The sequence below is a fragment of the Nicotiana attenuata genome, chromosome 9, assembly GCF_001879085.1.
Source record: "Nicotiana attenuata strain UT chromosome 9, NIATTr2, whole genome shotgun sequence".
NCBI lineage: Eukaryota > Viridiplantae > Streptophyta > Magnoliopsida > Solanales > Solanaceae > Nicotiana > Nicotiana attenuata.
Window position 1 is genome coordinate 18,303,507 of NC_031997.1, and position 19,652 is coordinate 18,323,158.

The 19,652-nt window shown below is 39.8% G+C and overlaps 1 protein-coding gene across 1 annotated transcript; it reads right to left on the reverse strand.

Annotated features, from left to right (window-relative positions):
• LOC109232559 (zinc finger BED domain-containing protein RICESLEEPER 2-like) lies at nucleotides 1,096-1,938 on the reverse strand. Its single transcript, XM_019398325.1, has one exon. The coding sequence runs from the start codon at nucleotides 1,936-1,938 to the stop codon at nucleotides 1,096-1,098; it is 843 nt and encodes a 280-aa protein (XP_019253870.1).

Below are 19,652 nucleotides of genomic sequence, written 5' to 3' on the forward strand. Positions count from 1 at the left end.
CTTGGTTTGTTAATAATATCTTAATATATGTTGTAAGGCTGGTAATTTCAGAGATGAGGCATAAACCTTACACCAACGTGAATATTACATAACCTTCCTAAGCATGAATGCACAACATATTAGTCGACTACAGTTATGGTCAGCTTTCTGTGTGACCTCCAGAGAGCAAGAATTCCTCAGATGACCAACATTAAAGACATAGTAATTATGATCTGTTAACTCAATAATATGTAATATTCCTGATATCATAACTCAACAAAATGTGAGTCAACAAGCAAGGATAATCAGCATGATAATAAATACAAAGAAAAAGCCACTCGGATCAGGGCTTGAATTCCAACTTCAGGCACAACTTGAATGATAGGAAAGTGTACATGTCACATGTTAGAGGGCACCACATTGGCCTAAATTCGAATTCCTACCAGATATATTAACACTACACGTCAATTACGGAAGGGTCTTTTCCATTGCTGGCTAAATCTGAAGAAAAAAATTAAAATAATGAGTCGTGGATAAATATAAGCATATCAACAACACTTATATACAACAACATAGTAACAATATTATTACCTTGATCAAGATGCTCGATTTTATCAAGATCTTCCTCAACACTAATAGGTTTTAATTTTTCATTTCGAAGCCAATCTTGAAGATACACTAGAGCTTGCACCAATTTAGGAGCTAATGAACTCCTAAATGAATCAAGAAAACATCCTCCTATACTAAACGCACATTCGGATGCCACACTTGAAACCGGAACAACTAATACATCACGAGCCATCTCCGCAAGAATAGGAAATCTAGCTGAGTTCAATTTCCACCAAAGAAGAACATCAAATTCTTTAGTGTCATCCTCAGTTTCTTCACCTAAATATTTATCTAACTCTGTTCTAGTATCAACACCTCTCTCACTTTTATATTTTTTTATATCTTGCATGAGTGATTCTAAAACTCCTATATTTTGGGTGCTTGCTTGACTGTCAGAAAGCCCAGAAGTCGAAGTGTCCAATGAAGAACAATCTGAAGATAAAGCAAGCACAACACCTTTTGAGCTGGACTTTACATACTCACTAAATAATGAAGTCATGTACTTCGTCACTTCTGCTTGTTAGTTGGCCCCTGATTTGCACCAAACATCTTTACAAGTGCATAGCCAACCGATTCGATCTTGTAACGTGGATCCAAAATACATGAGATAAAAATTATCTTGTTCATTTTTCCTGGCTCACCCCAATTATCAAACTTTTCTTTCATATTCTTTGCCATTTCACTTAAAACTGTATCTTCATTTTCTATCAATTGCTTCAAATAAACAGCAACAACGCAAATTTCAAAAAAATGAATATTCGATGTAACATAACATGATCCAGATATCTTCAAAGTAAGAAGGTAGAAGATTTCAAGAAACTTTGTAATTCTTTTTACATTCTCCCAATCACTACTCGAAAGTTCACATGTAGGAATTCCAACATCAATATAAGAATGCTCAAGATAATGTCTCAAGCCAATTTCACTAGAAGCATAATGTGAAAATGCACTTTCAAATTCAACAGCCCTGCGCAACATCAAGTAGGTGGAATTCCATCTAGTTGGAACATCTAAGCATAAAGTTTTTTTAGAATTGAGTTGTTCAGCATCAAAACATTCTTGAAACCTCTTCAACCTCGCAGGAGACTGCCTAACATATCTCACTGCATGCCTAACACGTTCAATAGACACTGAAGATTCTTTTAAACCATCTTGGACCACAAGATTCATGATGTGAGCCATACATCTCACGTGAACGTGCGTGCCATTCATCAAATTAGTTCCCATTTTTGTTAATTGCTTAGACAATTCCTTTATTGTCACATCATTTGAGCTTGCATTATCAACTGTGACAGTGGAGATCTTATTTATCCCCCACTCACGTAAGCACCTACCAATACCATTTGCCATATCTTCGCCTTTATGACTAACAATAGGACAAAAATTAATTATTCTCTTATGCATATTCCATTCACTATCAATCCAATGGGCAGTGATACACATGTAATTAATTCTTTGTATAGAAGTCCAGGTATAAGTGGTAATACATACCCTTTGTTTTGTTTCTATAAAAAATCTCTTCAACTTTTGCTTTTCTTCATTAAAAAGATCAAAACAATCCCTAGTTACAGTACTACGGGAAGGGATCCGAAAATAAGGTTGTGCCACTTTCATAAAGTCTCTAAAACCTTCTTTCTCAACAAAGCTAAAAGGAAGCTCATCAACTATTACCATACGACATAATGCCTTTCTACATTCTTCTTGATCAAATTTCCAAGTAACAACAGCTACGTCACCCTGACTACCCCCGGAGCAAATTGAAAGCCTAAATTGGATTGTTTTTTATCAACAATAGCAGGGCGTTTAGGACACTTAAGCATATGAGAAAGAAGTGTCGACGTACCGTCTTTGGTCTTAAATACATACTCATGCAAGCAATAGTCACATTTTGCTTTTATACTCCCTTCAGAAGTAATAATTTCTGTAAAATGATCCCAAACAATAGACCTTTTTCTCCTTTTTTTGGTTATATTTGACTCCGTTGTTTGAGCTTGACTTGTTGCATTTGAATTAGAAGCCCCACTTTCACCCATCATCACCTTATCACTTTGTATATTTTCAGCCATGTATGAGTCACTGCAACAAGAAAAGAAAAGGAATGAGAATAAAGACATCAAGTTGTAAACTAATCGTATTTGGTTATTAAAGTGGAACACATTTATAACAAAGGAAGAAATAATACTGAAACAAGCCCCATAAAACATCTGAAGATATAATAAAGGAATAAAGATTCAATACTGAAACAAGACATTGCCTAACGAAGCATAAGAATAGAGTTTCAATAAGGAAGGATCATGTTTCCTGATCTAGTGATTCTAGTCTATTAATCAACACTTCTCTATAATCTGATATGAATTACACCGGCATATCTAATATAAATCCAACATATCTAATATATATGTCTTTATTCTTTATAATCTGATATAAATTACTATATTAGATGTCGACTTCCACCAGCCACGATAATCTGATATGAATTACAAAAATTACTTCACAAACAGGAAAATTTCAAAATTGTATAGGCTTCTCGTTATTGTGTAAAACACTGTTTTAGTAATTTTAGATTAAACCTAAAGTTAAACCAAACTGAAGTTATTACCTGCTCAAGTTAAACCTAAAGTTAAACCAAACTGAAGTTGTAAACATCCTATTAATTTAATAACCAAATACGATTAATTTGCACAGTACAAAACATAAGAACAGAGAGGGAAAGAAGAGACGGCGAAATCATGTTCTTAAGTAAGAGTACCTGGATAAGAAGATAAGAAGCCGCGACTCGCGAGAGGGAAAGACGAGACGACGAGAGGGAGACCGGTGGCTGGTGGAAGTCGACGACAATGAGGACTGTTGGCCGGTGGGCGATGGCTGCGGGTTTAAGCGTTAGGGTTTGTTACCTTATTTGTTTAGAGACAGAACACTGAGAACTGAGAAGTGAGAAGTGAGAACAGAAGCAGAACAGACGCCTTTTGGTTTTGTTAATAATTTTCAAGGGTTTTAGTTTTTTATATTTAATATATATATATATATATATATATATATATATATATATATATTCTTAACGGGTTAACGGATTAGCCGTTAAGAAAATTGAATAATCCGCCCCCAAACCGATAAGCCGTTAATAAAAAAAAATTCAATCCGTTCCCCGTCCGTTAAGCCGTTACCAGTAAGCCATTAAGCTTCGGTTTGGATTGGTTTTCGGTTTCGGATCGGTTTTGAACACCCCTAATTTCAAGTGGTACAGGAGCAACTTTAAGCATCTTCATCGCAAATAAATTGCTTATGTATGAATGTTTCCCTAAACACACCACCCCCCCCTTCCCCCTTTTTTTTTGTTTGTCCTTTGTGTAATTTGGCTCCACTAGATAATGATGTATACCTAAACTGTGTTTTCACCAATTTCTGTTCATTGAAATATCCTTAAACCTGTTCTTTAGAAGCATGATACCTAATATTAATTGCTCCTAGATTGAGTTTTAAAATACGATTTCAAGTGCTAATGACTGAGTTCTAAAATTTGTATTTGTACATATTTAATGTGAACTACAAATAATGAGAAGCAGGTATTATCTGCATATAATGGGAGAATTAAAACAAGTTCAAGATGAGTTTGCATTTGATTGATCCTCTTCCTTTACTAAGTTGTAATGGTCTAATGGACAATTTTTAAACGGAAAAGGGTCAAAATGTCACGACCCCGGTTCGTCCTCCGTGAGACATCGTGACGGCACCTAGTCTCTACGACTAGGTAAGCCTAACAATGCGGAAAGTAAACAAAATTTGTGGAAGAAATAATTAAAAACTAAAATAGTGAAATAAAACAGTATTTGAAATGCCGCTCGGCATACACAATATCAACTCTTGAAAACTAATAACATCTCCCAAAATCCGGAATCTCATGATCATAAGCTTTTGAATGTCTACAAGTATCTAACTCCAGAATGTCTAAACAAGAAAGAAAATACGGAAGGGCTAATACTTAAGGCAAGAGTAGAAAGGGACTCTTCGGTCTACGGACGCGGCAGATATACCTCGGAGTCTCTACGAACGCCTCGCCTCAAGCGTGATGAGTCTGAGTCGCAGTACCTGGATCTGCACATGAAAAACATGCGCAGGAAGGGCATGAGTACACCACTGCGGTACTCAGTAAGTGCCAAGCCTAACCTCGGTCGGGTAGTGACGAGGAAGGTCAGGGCCCTACTGAGGTTTAATGAAATACAAGATATAATAACAGTGTAGAAGGAGACAGAATACTTAAGTGCAACAGTAAAAGATAACACAGGATAGAAGAACAACAATAACTTTAACAGAAACAAAGTAATCACGGAAAACAAATACAGCTCAACGAAGAGATAGCAACCGGGGAATCTCCCAGGATACCGTCCTGTAGTCCCCAAATATAAATATCCAGTGGATCTCCCGGGTGCAGTACCGTAGTCCAACTCATAAATGCGCGAGGATCTACCGGAATACCACATCCGTAGTCCCAAATATAAATACTCAATACTGGGGGAATCTACCGGGTGCAATCCCGTAGTGCCAATGTAAAAGTGCAGGGGGGATCTCCCGAAATACAAATTCGTAGTCCCTAAGCAAACATACAGGGGGATCTCCCGGGATATCGTCCCGTAGTCCCAAAGTAACTACACGGCATCAACAAGAAGAATACTCAATTCAATCAAATTTCACACCAAGGTAAAGCAGGTATTCTAACCTAGCATGCTGCACATAATTCAAGTAGGGCAGTAGAACAAATAAGCAGTTAAATCAACTAGACATGCTTCCCTAAGCTAACAACAGGCTTAACTTGCAAGTAGTGTAAACAGGAAAGGAAAACACAATTCTAAGTACTTAATGGAAACCGGATTTTTCAAAATTGAGCATAAGTACGGGCTCGTCACCTTACGTACAAGGCATTTCAAACATCAACAATACCAAATCCTAAGGGGAGTTTCCCCCACACAAGGTTAGACAAGCTACTTACCTCGAACCGGCTCCAAATCAACCCGAAACCACGTTCTTGCCACGAGTATTCAACTCCAAATGGCCCAAATCTATTCAATTCAATTGCATAATTTAAATAATACTTCACGTAACTGATTCTACAAATAATTTCTAAGCTAATACGTGAAATTAGGTGAAATGACCAAAACGCCCCACGGGCCCACGTCTCGGAATCAGGTAAAATTTATATTTTCAGAATCCTCATACTCTCACGAGTATACATAACAAGAACACCGAAATCGGAGTTCAATTGACCCCTCAAATACCCATCTCTTAATCTCAAGCCCTAATTACCTATTTTCCTAAAATTTCCATCACTAATTAGGTCTTTAATCACATAAAAACGAGTTATGAAGTCAAAAATGTCACCTCCAAGTGATTCCCCTTTGGTTTCCTCAAAAATCACCTTCAAAAGCTTCAATCCCGTTCAAAAAGGGTGGAAAAATGAAGAAGGGTCGCGGATGGACTATTTAAATATTGCCCAGATATCCCTTCTTCGCGAACGCGGAAGGACCCTCGCGTTCGTGAGGTACAACTTCGCTTGGGTCCAGATTCCTTCATCGCGAACGCCATGACCAGGTTGCGAACGCGATGCCAAACTTCCTCTTCCTACGCGAACACGGGAACACCATCGCGGACGCATAAGTATAAACCTCCCAGCTTCGCGAACGCAGGAGACACTTCGCGAACGCGAAGAATTAATTCCTCACCAGCCCCAGCTCCTCTTCGCGAACGCGAGACCCCACTCGCGAATGCGAAGAAGGAAACCAGAACTGACTGCTGCAGCATTTTTCTGCAATTTCTAAGTTCCAAAAATGACCCGTTGAGCATCCGAAACACACCCGATGCCCCCGGGACCTCAACCAAACATGCCAACCAATCCTAAAACATCATTCAAACTTGTTCCAATCTTCGAAACACTCAAAACACCAATTTAGCATCGGATTCAAGCCTAAGAACTTCAAAAACTCTGAAAATACGCTTTCGATCAAAAAGTCTATCAAACCTCATCCGAATGACCTGAAATTTTGCACACACGTCACATTCAACACTATAGAGCTACTCCAACTTCCGGAATTCCCTCCTGACCCTCGGATCAAAATCTTACTATCGAACCGGAAACTTCAAAAATTCAACTTTCAGCATTTCAAGCCTAAATGAGCTACGGACCTCCAAAACACAATCCGAACATGCTCCTAAACCCGAAATCACCCAACAAAGCTAACGGAACCATCGGAATTCCATTCCGTGGCTGTCTTCACATGGTTCCGACTACTGTCAAATTTCCAAAACATAAGCTCTCATTTAGGGACTAAGTGTCCCAAAACTCTCCGAAATTTCAAATAATTCCTCCCGGCAACTCACAATAGCAGAAACAAACACGGGAAAAACAGTTAATAGGGGATCGGTGCGTAAATTCAAAAAACGACCAGCCGGGTAGTTACATCCTCCCATACTTAATCATTCATTCGCCCTCGAACGAGCATAGAGACATACCTGAAATAGTAAAAAGATGAGGGTAACGGCTGCGCATATCCTGCTCGGTCTCCCAGGTCGCCTCCTCGACCGGCTGACCTCGCCACTGAACCTTCACAGATGCAATGTTCTTTGACCTCAGCTTTCGAATCTGCCTGTCCAATATCGCCACTAGCTCCTCAACATATGATAGATCCTTGTCCAACTGGACCAAACTGAAATCCAACACGTGCGAGGGTCACCGTGATACCTCCGGAGCATCGAAACATAAAATACCGGATGAACTCCTGCCAGGCTGGGAGGTAAGGCAAGCTCATAAACAACCTCCCCAACACGCCTCAAAATCTCAAAAGGGCCAATAAACCTCGGACTCAGCTTCCCATTCTTCCAAATCTCATAACGCCCTTCATAGGCGAAACCCGAAGCAGAACCCGCTCTCCAACCATGTAGGAAACATCACGAACCTTCTGGTCCGTATAACTCTTCTGTCTGGACTGGGTTGTACGGAGTCTATCCTGAATCACCTTAACCTTCTCCAAGGCATCATGTACCAAGTCTGTGTCCAATAATCTAGCCTCACCCGGCTCGAACCAACCCACCGGAGATCTACACCACCTCCCATATAAAGCCTCATACGGTGCCATCTGAATGCTGGCTGGTAGCTGTTGTTGTAGGCAAACTCCGCCAATGGCAAGAACTGATCCCAAGACCCTCCAAACTCGTTCGCACACGCACGGATCATATCCTCAAGAATCTGAATAGTGCGCTCGGACTGTCCGTCCGTCTGAGGGTGAAATGCTGTGCTCAAGTCCACCCGAGTACATAACTCATGCTGTACGGCTCTCCAGAATCGCGATGTGAACTGAGTACCTCTATCTGAAATGATGGAAACTGGAATACCATGCAGAAAAATAATCTCCCGGATACAAATCTCCGCCAACCGCTCCGAAGAATAGGTAGTACACACAGGAATGAAATGCGCGGACTTGGTCAGCCGATCCACAATAACCCAAATGGCATCGAACTTCCTCAAAGTCCGTGGGAGTCCAAATACGATATCCATGGTGATCCGCTCCCACTTCCACTCTGGAATCTCTATCTGCTGAAGCAATCCACCCGGTCTCTGGTGCTCATACTTCACCTACTGACAATTAAGGCACCGAGCTACAAATCCAACTATATCTTTCTTCATCCGCCTCCACCAATAGTGTTGTCTCAAATCCTGATACATCTTTGCGGCACCCAGATGAATGGAATACCGCGAACTATGGTCCTTCTCTAGAATCAACTCCCGAAGCCCATCAACATTGGGTACACAAACTCGACCCTGCCTCCTCAATACCCCATCATCACCAATAGTCACATCTCGAGTATCGCCATGTAACACCTTGTCCTTGAGGATAAGCAAATGAGGTTCATCAAGCTGACGCTCCCGGATACGATCAAACAAGGAAGACTGAGAGACCACGCAAGCTAGAACCCGACTAGGCTCCGAAAGGTCCAACCTCACAAACTGGCTGGCTAGGGTCTGAACATCCATCGCCATGGGCCTCTCTGCTGCTGGTAAATAAGCCAAACTCCCCAAACTCTCCGCCCGGCGGCTCAAAGCATCGGCCACCACATTGGCCTTACCCGGGTGATACAAAATAGTGATATCATAGTCCTTCAGCAACTCTAACCACCTCCTCTGGCGCAAGTTAAGGTCCTTCTGCTTGAACTGATGCTGCAAACTCCGGTGATCAGTATAAATCTCACATGGCACGCCGTATAAATAATGACACCAGATATTCAAGGCGTGAACAATAGCAGCTAACTCAAGATCATGGACAGGATAATTCTTCTCATGTATCTTCAACTGTCTAGATGTGTAGGCAATCACCCTACCATCCTTCATCAATACCGCTCCAAGGCCAACTCTCGAGGCATCACAATAGGTAGTATAAGACCCCGAACCGGTAGACAATATCAAAACTGGGGCTGTAGACAAAGCTGTCTTGAGCTTCTAAAAGCTCTCCTCGCACTCTTCCGTCCACTGGAACGGAGCACCCTTCTGGGTCAGTCTGGTCATAGGTGCTGCAATAGATGGAAACCCCTGAACAAATCGACGGTAATAACCCGCCAAGCCAAGAAAACTACGGATCTCTATAGCTGAGGATGGTCTGGGCCAACTCTGCACTGCCTCCACTTTCTTCGGATCCACCTGAATACCCTCACTCGAGACCACGTGACCCAAGAACGCCACAGAATCCAACCAAAACTCACATTTCGAGAACTTAGCATATAGTTTCTTTTCTCTCAAGGTCTGGAGCACTGTCCTCAGGTGCTGCTCATGATCTTCCCGACTCCGGGAATATACCAGAATGTCATCAATAAAGACAATCACGAATGCGTAAAGATATGGTCAGAAAAAACTGTGCATCAGATGCATGAAGGCTGCTAGGGCATTAGTCAGACCAAATGAGATAACAAGGAACTCGTAATGACCATACCGAGTCCTGAAGACAGTCTTCGGGATATCTGGCTCCCGAATCTTCAACTGATGATAGCTCGAACGCAAGTCAATCTTAGAAAACACACAAGCACCCTGTAACTGGTCAAACAGGTCATCAATACGAGGCAAAGGATAATGGTTCTTCACTGTCACCTTGTTCAACTGGCGATAATCAATACACATATGCATGGAACCATCCTTCTTCTTCACAAATAAGGCAGGAGCACCCCAAGGTGATACACTGGGCCGAATGAAACCCTTATCAAGTAATTCCTGCAACTGCTCCTTCAACTCCTTCAATTCTGGAGGAGCCATACGGTACGGAGGAATAGAAATGGGCTGAGTGCCCGACAACAGATCAATGCCAAAATCAATATCTCTGTTGGGCGGCATGCCCGGAAGGTCAGCTGGAAATACATCAGAAAAATCCCATACTACTGGGACTGAATCAACAGAAGGGGTATCAATACTACCATCTCTCACATAAGCTAGATACGCGTCACACCCCTTCTCAGCCATACGCTAAGCCTTAAGGAAAGAAATAACTCTACTGGGAGTGTGATCTAAAGCACCCCTCCACTCAACACGCGGTACACCTGGCATAGCCAGCAACACAGTTTTGGCGTGACAATCAAGAATAGCATAATGGGGCGACAACTAGTCCATGCCCAAGATAATATCAAAATCAACCATGTTGAGCAACAATAAATCGGCTCTGGTCTCAAAACCACTAAGAGCAACCAAACACGACTGATAAACGCGGTCCACAATAAGAGAATCTCCTACAGGAGTAGAAACATAAATAAGGGAACTCAAAGAATCCCGAGATACACCCAAATGCGGAGCAAAATAAGAAGACACATAAGAATAAGTGGAGCCTGGATCGAATAGAACCGATGCATCTATGTGACAGACCAAGATAGTACCTGTGATGACAGAATCGGAGGCGACAACCTCAGTACGGGCAGGAAGAGCATAGTATCTGGCCTGGCCTCCCCCTCGAGGGCGACCTCTACCTCCCCGACCTCCACCTCTAGCTGGCTGGGCAGGTGGGGTAGCAACTGGTGCTTTGATCATAGCCTGAGAACTCTACGGGGCATGTTGTGGCTGAGAAGTCTGTGGAGGCGCACCCCTCCTAAGTCTGGGGCAATCCCTCACCATATGCGTGTGTCACCACACTCAAAACAAGCTCTAGGAGGACGTGGCAGCTGTGACTAGATCGGGCCATGTCTGCTGGACCGACCATTGGAAGCACCCCATACAGGAGGCGCACTAGATACTGGAGGTGCATAATAAGGCTCTTGAGGCCTAGGTGGAGCTAGAATACCACTGGCTGCTGGAAGAGCTGAATGAATGGGGCGACTCATATAACCCCTACCGTGACGACCTAATGGCCCGACTCTCGAGACCTCTTGGCCTCCCTCTCCTCTCTATCCCTAACATGCATACCCTCAATCCTCCTAGCAATGCTCACCACCTGCTGATAAGAAATATCCATCTCTAACTCATGAGCCATGCTAGACTTGATGCTGGGAATAAGCCCCTCAATAAACCGGCGAACCTTCTCGCGAATCGTAGAGACCAAAGCTGGTGCATGTCTAGCCAAGTCGGTGTAACGGACAGCATACTCCGAGACAGTCATAGTACCCTGGCGCAAATGCTCAAACTCTGCGCGCCAGGCATCCCTGAGACTCTGGGGAACATACTCTCTCGTGAACATATCTGAAAACTGAGCCCAAGTCAGGGAAGCTGCCTCATCCGGACTGTCTAACTCATAAGCACGCCACCACTGATAGGTGGCTCCTCGAAGCTGGAAGGTAGTGAAGGAAACCCCGCTCGATCCTGATATGCTCATAGTACGGAGGATACGGTAGCACTCCTCAAGAAATCCAAGGGCATCAGATGAAGCTAGCCCGCTAAATGTCGGAGGCCGATACTTCTTGAACCTTTCAAGCCTCTTTTGCTCCTCCTCTGAAACTACTACCCTCTCCTCGGGCTGAGCTGGGGCTACCGGGTGTACAGGAATAACCTCTGGGACCAGATCAACATGCACTCGCTGCTCAAGAGTACAGGCAGCGGGAGTCTGTGCTCCTCCCCCGTCCTGGCATGTAGCTGCAGGAAGGGGAAGCAACCCTGCCTGAGCTAGAGTGGTGTACATAGTCATAAACTGCGGCAGAGTCTCCTAGAGTGCTGGAGTAGTAGTAGCGGACGTATCAGGTGTCTGGACTCCGGCTGGTACTGCTGGTGGCACCCGGTGGCAGCTCGTGCTGGTGCTCTAGCTGCACCACGAGCGTGTCCTCGGCCTCTATCACGGCCCTGGCCTCTGACGGCTCTAGTAGGGGGCGCGGGTACCTGATCATCTCGAGTAACACGTGTCCTCACCATCTGTGAGAGAATAGAAGACAGAAGTTTAGAATTGTGATATCAAAAATCTCGCACGACCAGGAAATCAAATGAAGTGGAATTTTCCTAACAGTTACATAGCCTCGCGTAGATAAGTACAGACGTCTCCGCACCGATCCGCGAGACTCTAATAAACCGGCTTGTGATTCATGACTCCTATGAACCTAGAGCTCTGATACCAACATTTCACGACCCCGGTTCACCCTCCGTGAACCATCGTGACGACACCTAGTCTCTACGACTAGGTAAGCCTAACAATGCGGAAAATAAACAAAATTTACGGAAGAAATAATTAAAAACCAAAATAGTGAAATAAAATAGCATTTGAAATGCCACTCGGCATACACAATATCAACTCTTGAAAACTAATAACATCTCCCAAAACCCGAAATCTCATGATCACAAGCATTTGAATGTCTACAAGTATCTAACTCCAGAATGTCTAAACAAGAAAGAAAATATAGAAGGGCTAATACTTAAGGGAAGAGTAGAAAGGGACTCTTTGGTCAGCGGATGCGGTAGATATACCTCGGGGTCTCTACAAACGCCTCGCCTCAAGCGTGATGAGTCTGAGTCGCAGTACCTGGATCTGCACATGAAAAACATGCGCAGGAAGGGCATGAGTACACCACAGCGGTACTCAGTAAGTGCCAAGCCTAACCTTGGTCGAGTAGTGACAAGGAAGGTCAGGGCCCTACTGAGGTTAAAAGAATACACGATATAATAACAGCGTAGAATGAGACAGTATACTTAAGTGCAATAGTAAAAGGTAACACAGGATAGAAGAACAACAACAACTTTATCAGAAACAAAGTAATCACGGAAAACAAATACAGCTCAATGCAGAGGTAACAACCGGGGGATCTCCCAGGATACCGTCCTGTAGTCCCCAAATATAAATATCCAGTGGATCTCCCGGGTGCAGTCCCGTAGTCCAACTCATAAATGCGCAGGGATCTAACGGAATACCACATCCGTAGTCCCAAATATAAATACTCAATACTGGGGGAATCTACCGGGTGCAGTCCTGTAGTTCTAATGTAAAAGTGCAGGGGAATCTCCCGGAATACAAATCCGTAGTCCCAAAGTTAACATACAGGGGGATCTCCCGGGATACCGTCCCGTAGTCCCAAAGTAAATAAACAGCAGCAACAAGAAGAATGCTCAATTCAATCAAATTTTACACCAAGGTAAAGTAGGTATTTCGAACCTAGCATGTTGCACATAATTCAAGTAGGGCAGTAGAACAAATAAGCAGTTAAATCAACTAGACATGCTTCCCTAAGCTAACAACAGGCTTAACTTGCAAGTAGTGCAAACAGAAAAGGAAAACACAATTCTAAGTACTTAACGGAAACCGAATATTTCAACAATTAGCACAAGTACGCACTCGTCACCTTACGTACAAGGCATTTCAAACATCAATAATACCAAATCCTAAGGGGAGTTTCCCACACACAAGGTTAGACAAGCCACTTACCTCAAACCGGCTCCAAATCAACCCGAAACCACGTTCTTGCCACGAGTATTCGACTCCAAATGGCCCAAATCCATTCAATTCAATTGCATAATGTAAATAATACTTCACGTAACTGATTCAGCAAATAACTTCTACGCTAATACTTGAAATTAGGTGAAATGACCAAAACGCCCCTCGGGCCCACGTCTCGGAATCGGGTAAAATTTACATTTTCATAATCTCATACTCTCAGGAGTCTATACATAATAAGAACACCGAAATCGGAGTTCAATTGACCCCTCAAATACCCATTTTAAGGTCTCTTAATCTCAAGCCCTACTTACCCATTTTTTCCAAATTTTCCACCACTAGTTAGGTCTTTAATCACATAAAAACGAGTTATGAAGTGAAAAATGTTACCTCCAAGTGATTCCCCTTTGGTTTCCTCAAAAATCACCTTCAAAAGCTTTCCCGTTCCAAAATGGTGGAAAAATGAAGAAGGGTCGCGGATGGACTATTTAAATACTGCCCAGATATCCCTTCTTCGCGAAGCGGAAGGACCCTCGTGTTCGCGAAGTATAACTTCTCTTGCGTCTAGATTCCTTCATCCCGAACGCGATGACCAGGTCGCGAACGCGATGCCAAACTTCCTCTTCCTACGCGAACGCGGGAACACCATCGCGGACGCCTAAGTATAAACCTCCCAGCTTCGCGAACGCGAAGCATTAATTCCTCACCAGCCCCAGCTCCTCTTCGTGAACGCGAGACCCCACTCGCGAACGCGAAGAAGGAAACCAGAACTGACTGCTGCAACATTTTTCTGCAATTTCTAAGTTCCAAAAATGACCCGTTGAGCATCCGAAACACACCCGATGCCCCCGGGACCTCAACCAAACATGCCAACCAATCCTAAAACATCATTCAAACTTATTCCAATCTTCGAAACGCTCAAAACAATATCAAAACACCAATTTAGCATCGGATTCAGGCCTAAGAACTTCAAAAACTCTCAAAATACGCTTTCGATCAAAAAGTCTGTCAAACCTCGTCCAAATGACCTGAAATTTTGCACACGCGTCACATTCAACAATACGCATCCAACTTCCGGAATTCCATTCCGACCCTCAGATCAAAATCTTACTATCGAACCGGTAACTTCAATAATTCAACTTTCGGCATTTCAAGCCTAAATGAGCTACGGACCTCAAAAATACAATCCGAACACGCTCCTAAATCCGGAATCACCCAACGGAGCTAACGGAACCATCAGAATTCCATTCCGAGATCGTCTTCACACGTTTCTGACTACGGTCAAATTTCCAAAACTTAAGCTCTCATTTAGGGACTAAGTGTCCCAAAACTCTCCGAAATTCCAAATAATTCCTCCCGGCAACTCACAATAGCAAAAACAAATACGGGAAAAATAGTTAATAGGGGATCAGTGCGTAAATTCTAAAAACGACCGGCCGGGTCATTAGACAAAACTACCCTTGAACTATTGGCTTAGGGCTAAAAATACCCTTCGTCCACCTATCTGTTTAAAAATGCACCTGTCGTCTTTTTTGTGGCCCATTTCTATCCTTATGACTAACGGTCAACACTAAATGAATAAAAAGTTTATACAAATACCACGTGGCTTTTTCTCATTGGTCTAACTTGAAACCCTAACCATATTTAAATAAACCCACCCAAATGTTGAGGTTTTCGGACTCAAACTCAAAGCCAAACCCTAAAAACTTCACCCATTGCTGTCATTTGATATCAACAGTTTAGGCTAAAGAATTATTCCTGTAATTTATTTTGTTTTAACTTGACATAATTACAACAAAAGAAAAACAAAGAAATCCAAAAAGATACTTCACTGTTTTCGTTTATCACTGTTGGAAAAACTTCTAAAACCCATTTGCTAAAAGGATTTTTGAAGTTTGATTGAAAATTACTTATAGAAAGTTTATTTAACTGGTTACAACTTTATCTGTTGCTTGAGAAATATTGAAGTTATTTTTTTTCAAGCGACCCAGTTAACTTGAAAAAATATTTTTTTGGTTAATACTGTGAAATTCGAAGTTCGGTTCCTGAGCAGATATGAGGATTGTGTTAGTGGATTGAAGTTAAAAATCAAGTAGTTAAACTGATTCTATTTCCTTAGTTTCCGCTGAGATTCGAAAATTGAGAAAGAACTTTGAACCCACCATTATTGATATGTTCAAGCTCTAATTTGGTTTGCGATTTCGAATTCTTTGGCGACTTGATGCGTAAAATTGATTTGATTTTGTTATTGAGCTGGGAGTCAAGTATTCCTGATCTGAAAACTAGAGACTAGGAAGAAGAATTTATTGCTGAAATTCTAAGAGCTTGGTTCAAAAAATAATTAAAAAACTAAAAAAAAACAATTAGATTTGGCATATGGGTCCGAAAACGTTTATATGTGGGTAGATTTTTTAATCGGAGTCAGGGTTTTACATTCAACCAATGAGAAAATGCCACATGGTATTTGTATAAACTGTTTTTGTATTTAGTGTTGACCGTTAATCATAAGGGTAGAAATGGGCCAAAAAATAGACGGCTGGTGCATTTTTAGACGGATAGGTGGACGAAGGATATTTGTAACCCTAAGCCAATAGTTCAGGGATAGTTTTGACCCTTTTCCGATTTTTAAATTTAGTTATATTTGATAGAAGCCTATGTGAACTAATACATTGGAAAAGAATTTATTCTTTGTGGTCAATACCTAAATTCTTCCAAATTAGCTTACTTTTTTCAAATTTCAATTCTAAGTTGTTCTCCAATTATCTTTACTTTTGTAAAATGAAATTTTTTTTCTTGCACATGTATCAATATTTAATTTTCATGATTCTTTTTAGAAATATACTTAGTTCGTAAAGAATTCTTCATTTTGTCTCTGTTTTTTGAATCAATTTTATCAATAACTAGAACGGTGTAAAGTCATTTTATAATTGATTTAAAATCATTTGAAACATCAAAATTAGAATGCATGAAATATTGAATATCATGCTTGGTAATTCCAACATCCTTGAAAAGGACAAGACCTTTCATAGGACTGATCAATTCAACTTTGGAAACTCATTTTCTGTCTTATATCAGAAAATTGTTTGCCTTTGATAATAATAGTAATAATAATAATAATAATAATAATAATAATAATAATAATAATAATAATAATAATAATAACATCTAACCTTTCTCAGCTCATTTTAACGCGAATTATTCGTTCCATAATTCCGTTTCAAAAAATGACAAAGTTCGAAAATGGTGGTTAAAATATTCATAGAAAATTGATTTCGGACAAAGATCTCTTGAATGTTATGAAATTAATTTCACATAATAACTTTTAAAAATTTTAAGAACTTAGAATTTATTCGAGAAGATCATAACTGAAATTATTTTTTGTCTAATTCTCAAGAATAAGAAAAACAGTATCTTTTCTTGAATTGAGTCAAAGCATACAAGAAACAATCAAACTTGAAGGAGAAATAAAAGAAAAAAGAAGCATACTTGTTCAAACTCCCTTTCTATGTTTTTTCCATAAAGTTTTTTCTTATGGGCTGCTACTCAAAAAATTATAAATAATTTCACTAACCCAAATTTAGCTTTACTAGCTAACTATTTTAAATTAAAAGAGTTGAGAAAGATTTGGTCCCTGTTTCTATGCGTGTATAATAACAATAATAAATAACCACTTGCACAATTCCTTTATTAATTATAATTCATAGCCAATAATCTAAACCCACCACCTTAAAGTCTAAAATAAGAAAATAATATGATTGATAATGACAGCAATCTAGTAGGCTAATATTCGCTTGATCTGATCAATAATTTGTCATGATGGGGATTTTTTTTCACCTAAACTTTTGTTTTCATCAATTACTACAAAAAAGAAGAAAATATTTAACCAAATAATTACTCTCTTCGTCCCAAAAAGAATATAAATTCGGAGTAATGGGATTTTCATGTCTGATTTTAGTGTGAATCTGCAACATTTATTTCTTTTTTTAAATAATATTTATTATTTGGAAATTAGATTAAAAATACTAGTGATTCAATATTTTATAGTTATAAGTAATTTGAAAGAATGTTTGCCGAGATTGTAGTCAATGAAAAAATAATTTGATTCATCAAATAGTTATAGTGCAACTTGTTGACATTATTTTACTATAGTTCAATTCTACACCAAACGAACTTGCCTTCTTGGTATTGAAGTCGCTGTTAATTGACTAAAACCTTTATTTGATAATTATATAACAATATATTGAACAATTAATTTTTTTCCAGAAATATATAATATGCCTACTTAATTAAGTTTTACCTTAGAGCAAAAGTTGAGCAAGACTAGGTCTATCATCAATAATACCAAGAATAAAAAAGACAGTCATTTGAGTTTGACTTGAGATTCAAATAAACTTCGTATGGACAAAAAGCAAGTTTAAGTATACTCTGAAACTCATTGTAGTATTACTAAAAAAAATTAAATACTCTTAAAAAACAGATCATCTAAGTATTATGCCTACCCTTACATGATTATAACACTGATTTGTTACGCACCAAATGGTATTATAGTCCATCGGTATAAAACGCATAGAATTACTAAATACTTGATGGTATAAAGTAGCATATATTCGATAAAATAATTAATGTACGCATAAACTGACTTAAACACCATTATTTTAAAAGTATATTAATTTATTAATTATATTTATAATTTATTGATAGCCATCACAAAGTTATTGAATCATACTTTAGACATTGAACAGCTAAGTCCCTAATAATTTTCCACTAAAGGAGATAAGAAACAAAGAATAAACTGTGAGAAGAATAATGGGAACAAATCTAGGAAATCTTCAAAAAGACATGTAGGGTCCATGAAATTCTTATTTAGAATAAGAAGTGAATTGCAAGGAACCAAACAAGTCTGGTTTATGTCTCCTCTATTCTTCCCATGAATTATACATCTCTATGTTAGGATTAATTACAATCACATCTATTTATAACAGTCATCTATTATAATAACATTTTACTATAACAGTTAAATTTTATTTAGAAGATATTTCATATTATGTTATAATATATGTTCTCTATAGTAATATTTTACTGTAGCAGCCATAAAATATCGGAACAAACAAGATTGTTATAGAGATGTTTGACTGTATTTAGAACCATATTTTTCACAATAAATAATAAGGGGAAGCAGGAAATATGTAATTGGGTAGCAACAACTAAAATAATTACATACGAAGAATGCAGTCTAGTACTCAATGAAGCGTTTAAACGTTAGAGAATATGTTTCAAATTTCTGTATAACAAAAAATACTGTATGATTTTGTCCCATCTGCCTACAGCTAAAAATGAATTGTAATTTTTTGATCAGTCGATTGCTCTCTCAGAAAATTAGACTCCTTTATCAAAAACGACTTTTATTAATTATAAATATAAAAAATGCAACGATAAGAATGTTAAAACCTATTTTAAATGCTTTATAAGTTGCCAATGAAATGTCAATTCTATTCCCACTTACTTATTCTTCTCTCTTTTTGACTGGGTGAATGGAGGGGTTGGGGAATACATTATGGAGCAATGTCATTATCTAAATAGTTCATGTGTATCTTTCTTGACCAGAAATAAATATAACTTCTGATTAAACATATAACTGTAGCTTTTGTTCTCATCAATGTTTCATGAGAGAGAGATTAAGGCCACTAGCTACCGCATTTATTGTGACGACCCAAAGGGTCATCACCTATTTTCTCTTTCATTCCGTGCTCCCGAGGCCTTGAAAACCTCATTTTTACTTGCCTCGATTTGTGTGCGCAGTCCGGGCGCGTAGCCGGAAAGATTATATGTTAAATTCTGTGAAAAATTTCAAAATGTGGCTTTAAAATGATTAAAGTTGACTTTGGTCAACATTTTTGGTAAACGGACCCGGACCCGTGATTTGACGGTCCCGGAGGGTCCGTAGAAAAATACGGGACTCGGGGCACTCGGAGTCGAACTCCGAGGTCTAGAGCCCGAGAAAAGAATTTTTCTGTGAAATTGTTTTTCTGAAATTATTAAGGAAAATGGAAAGGAAATTTGATCAGAAGACTATGGTATCGGGTTCGTATTTTGGTTCCGACGCCCGATACAAGTCTTATATGTGATTTAAGCGCTTTCTGTAAAATTTGGTTGAAATCGGACGTCGTTTGACGTGTTTCGGACCTAAATATCTAAATTTTG

Excerpts from the sequence above, each read along its gene's own strand:
- LOC109232559 (XM_019398325.1), bottom strand. The coding sequence starts at position 1,938 with ATGGCAAATGGTATTGGTAGGTGCTTACGTGAGTGGGGGATAAATAAG.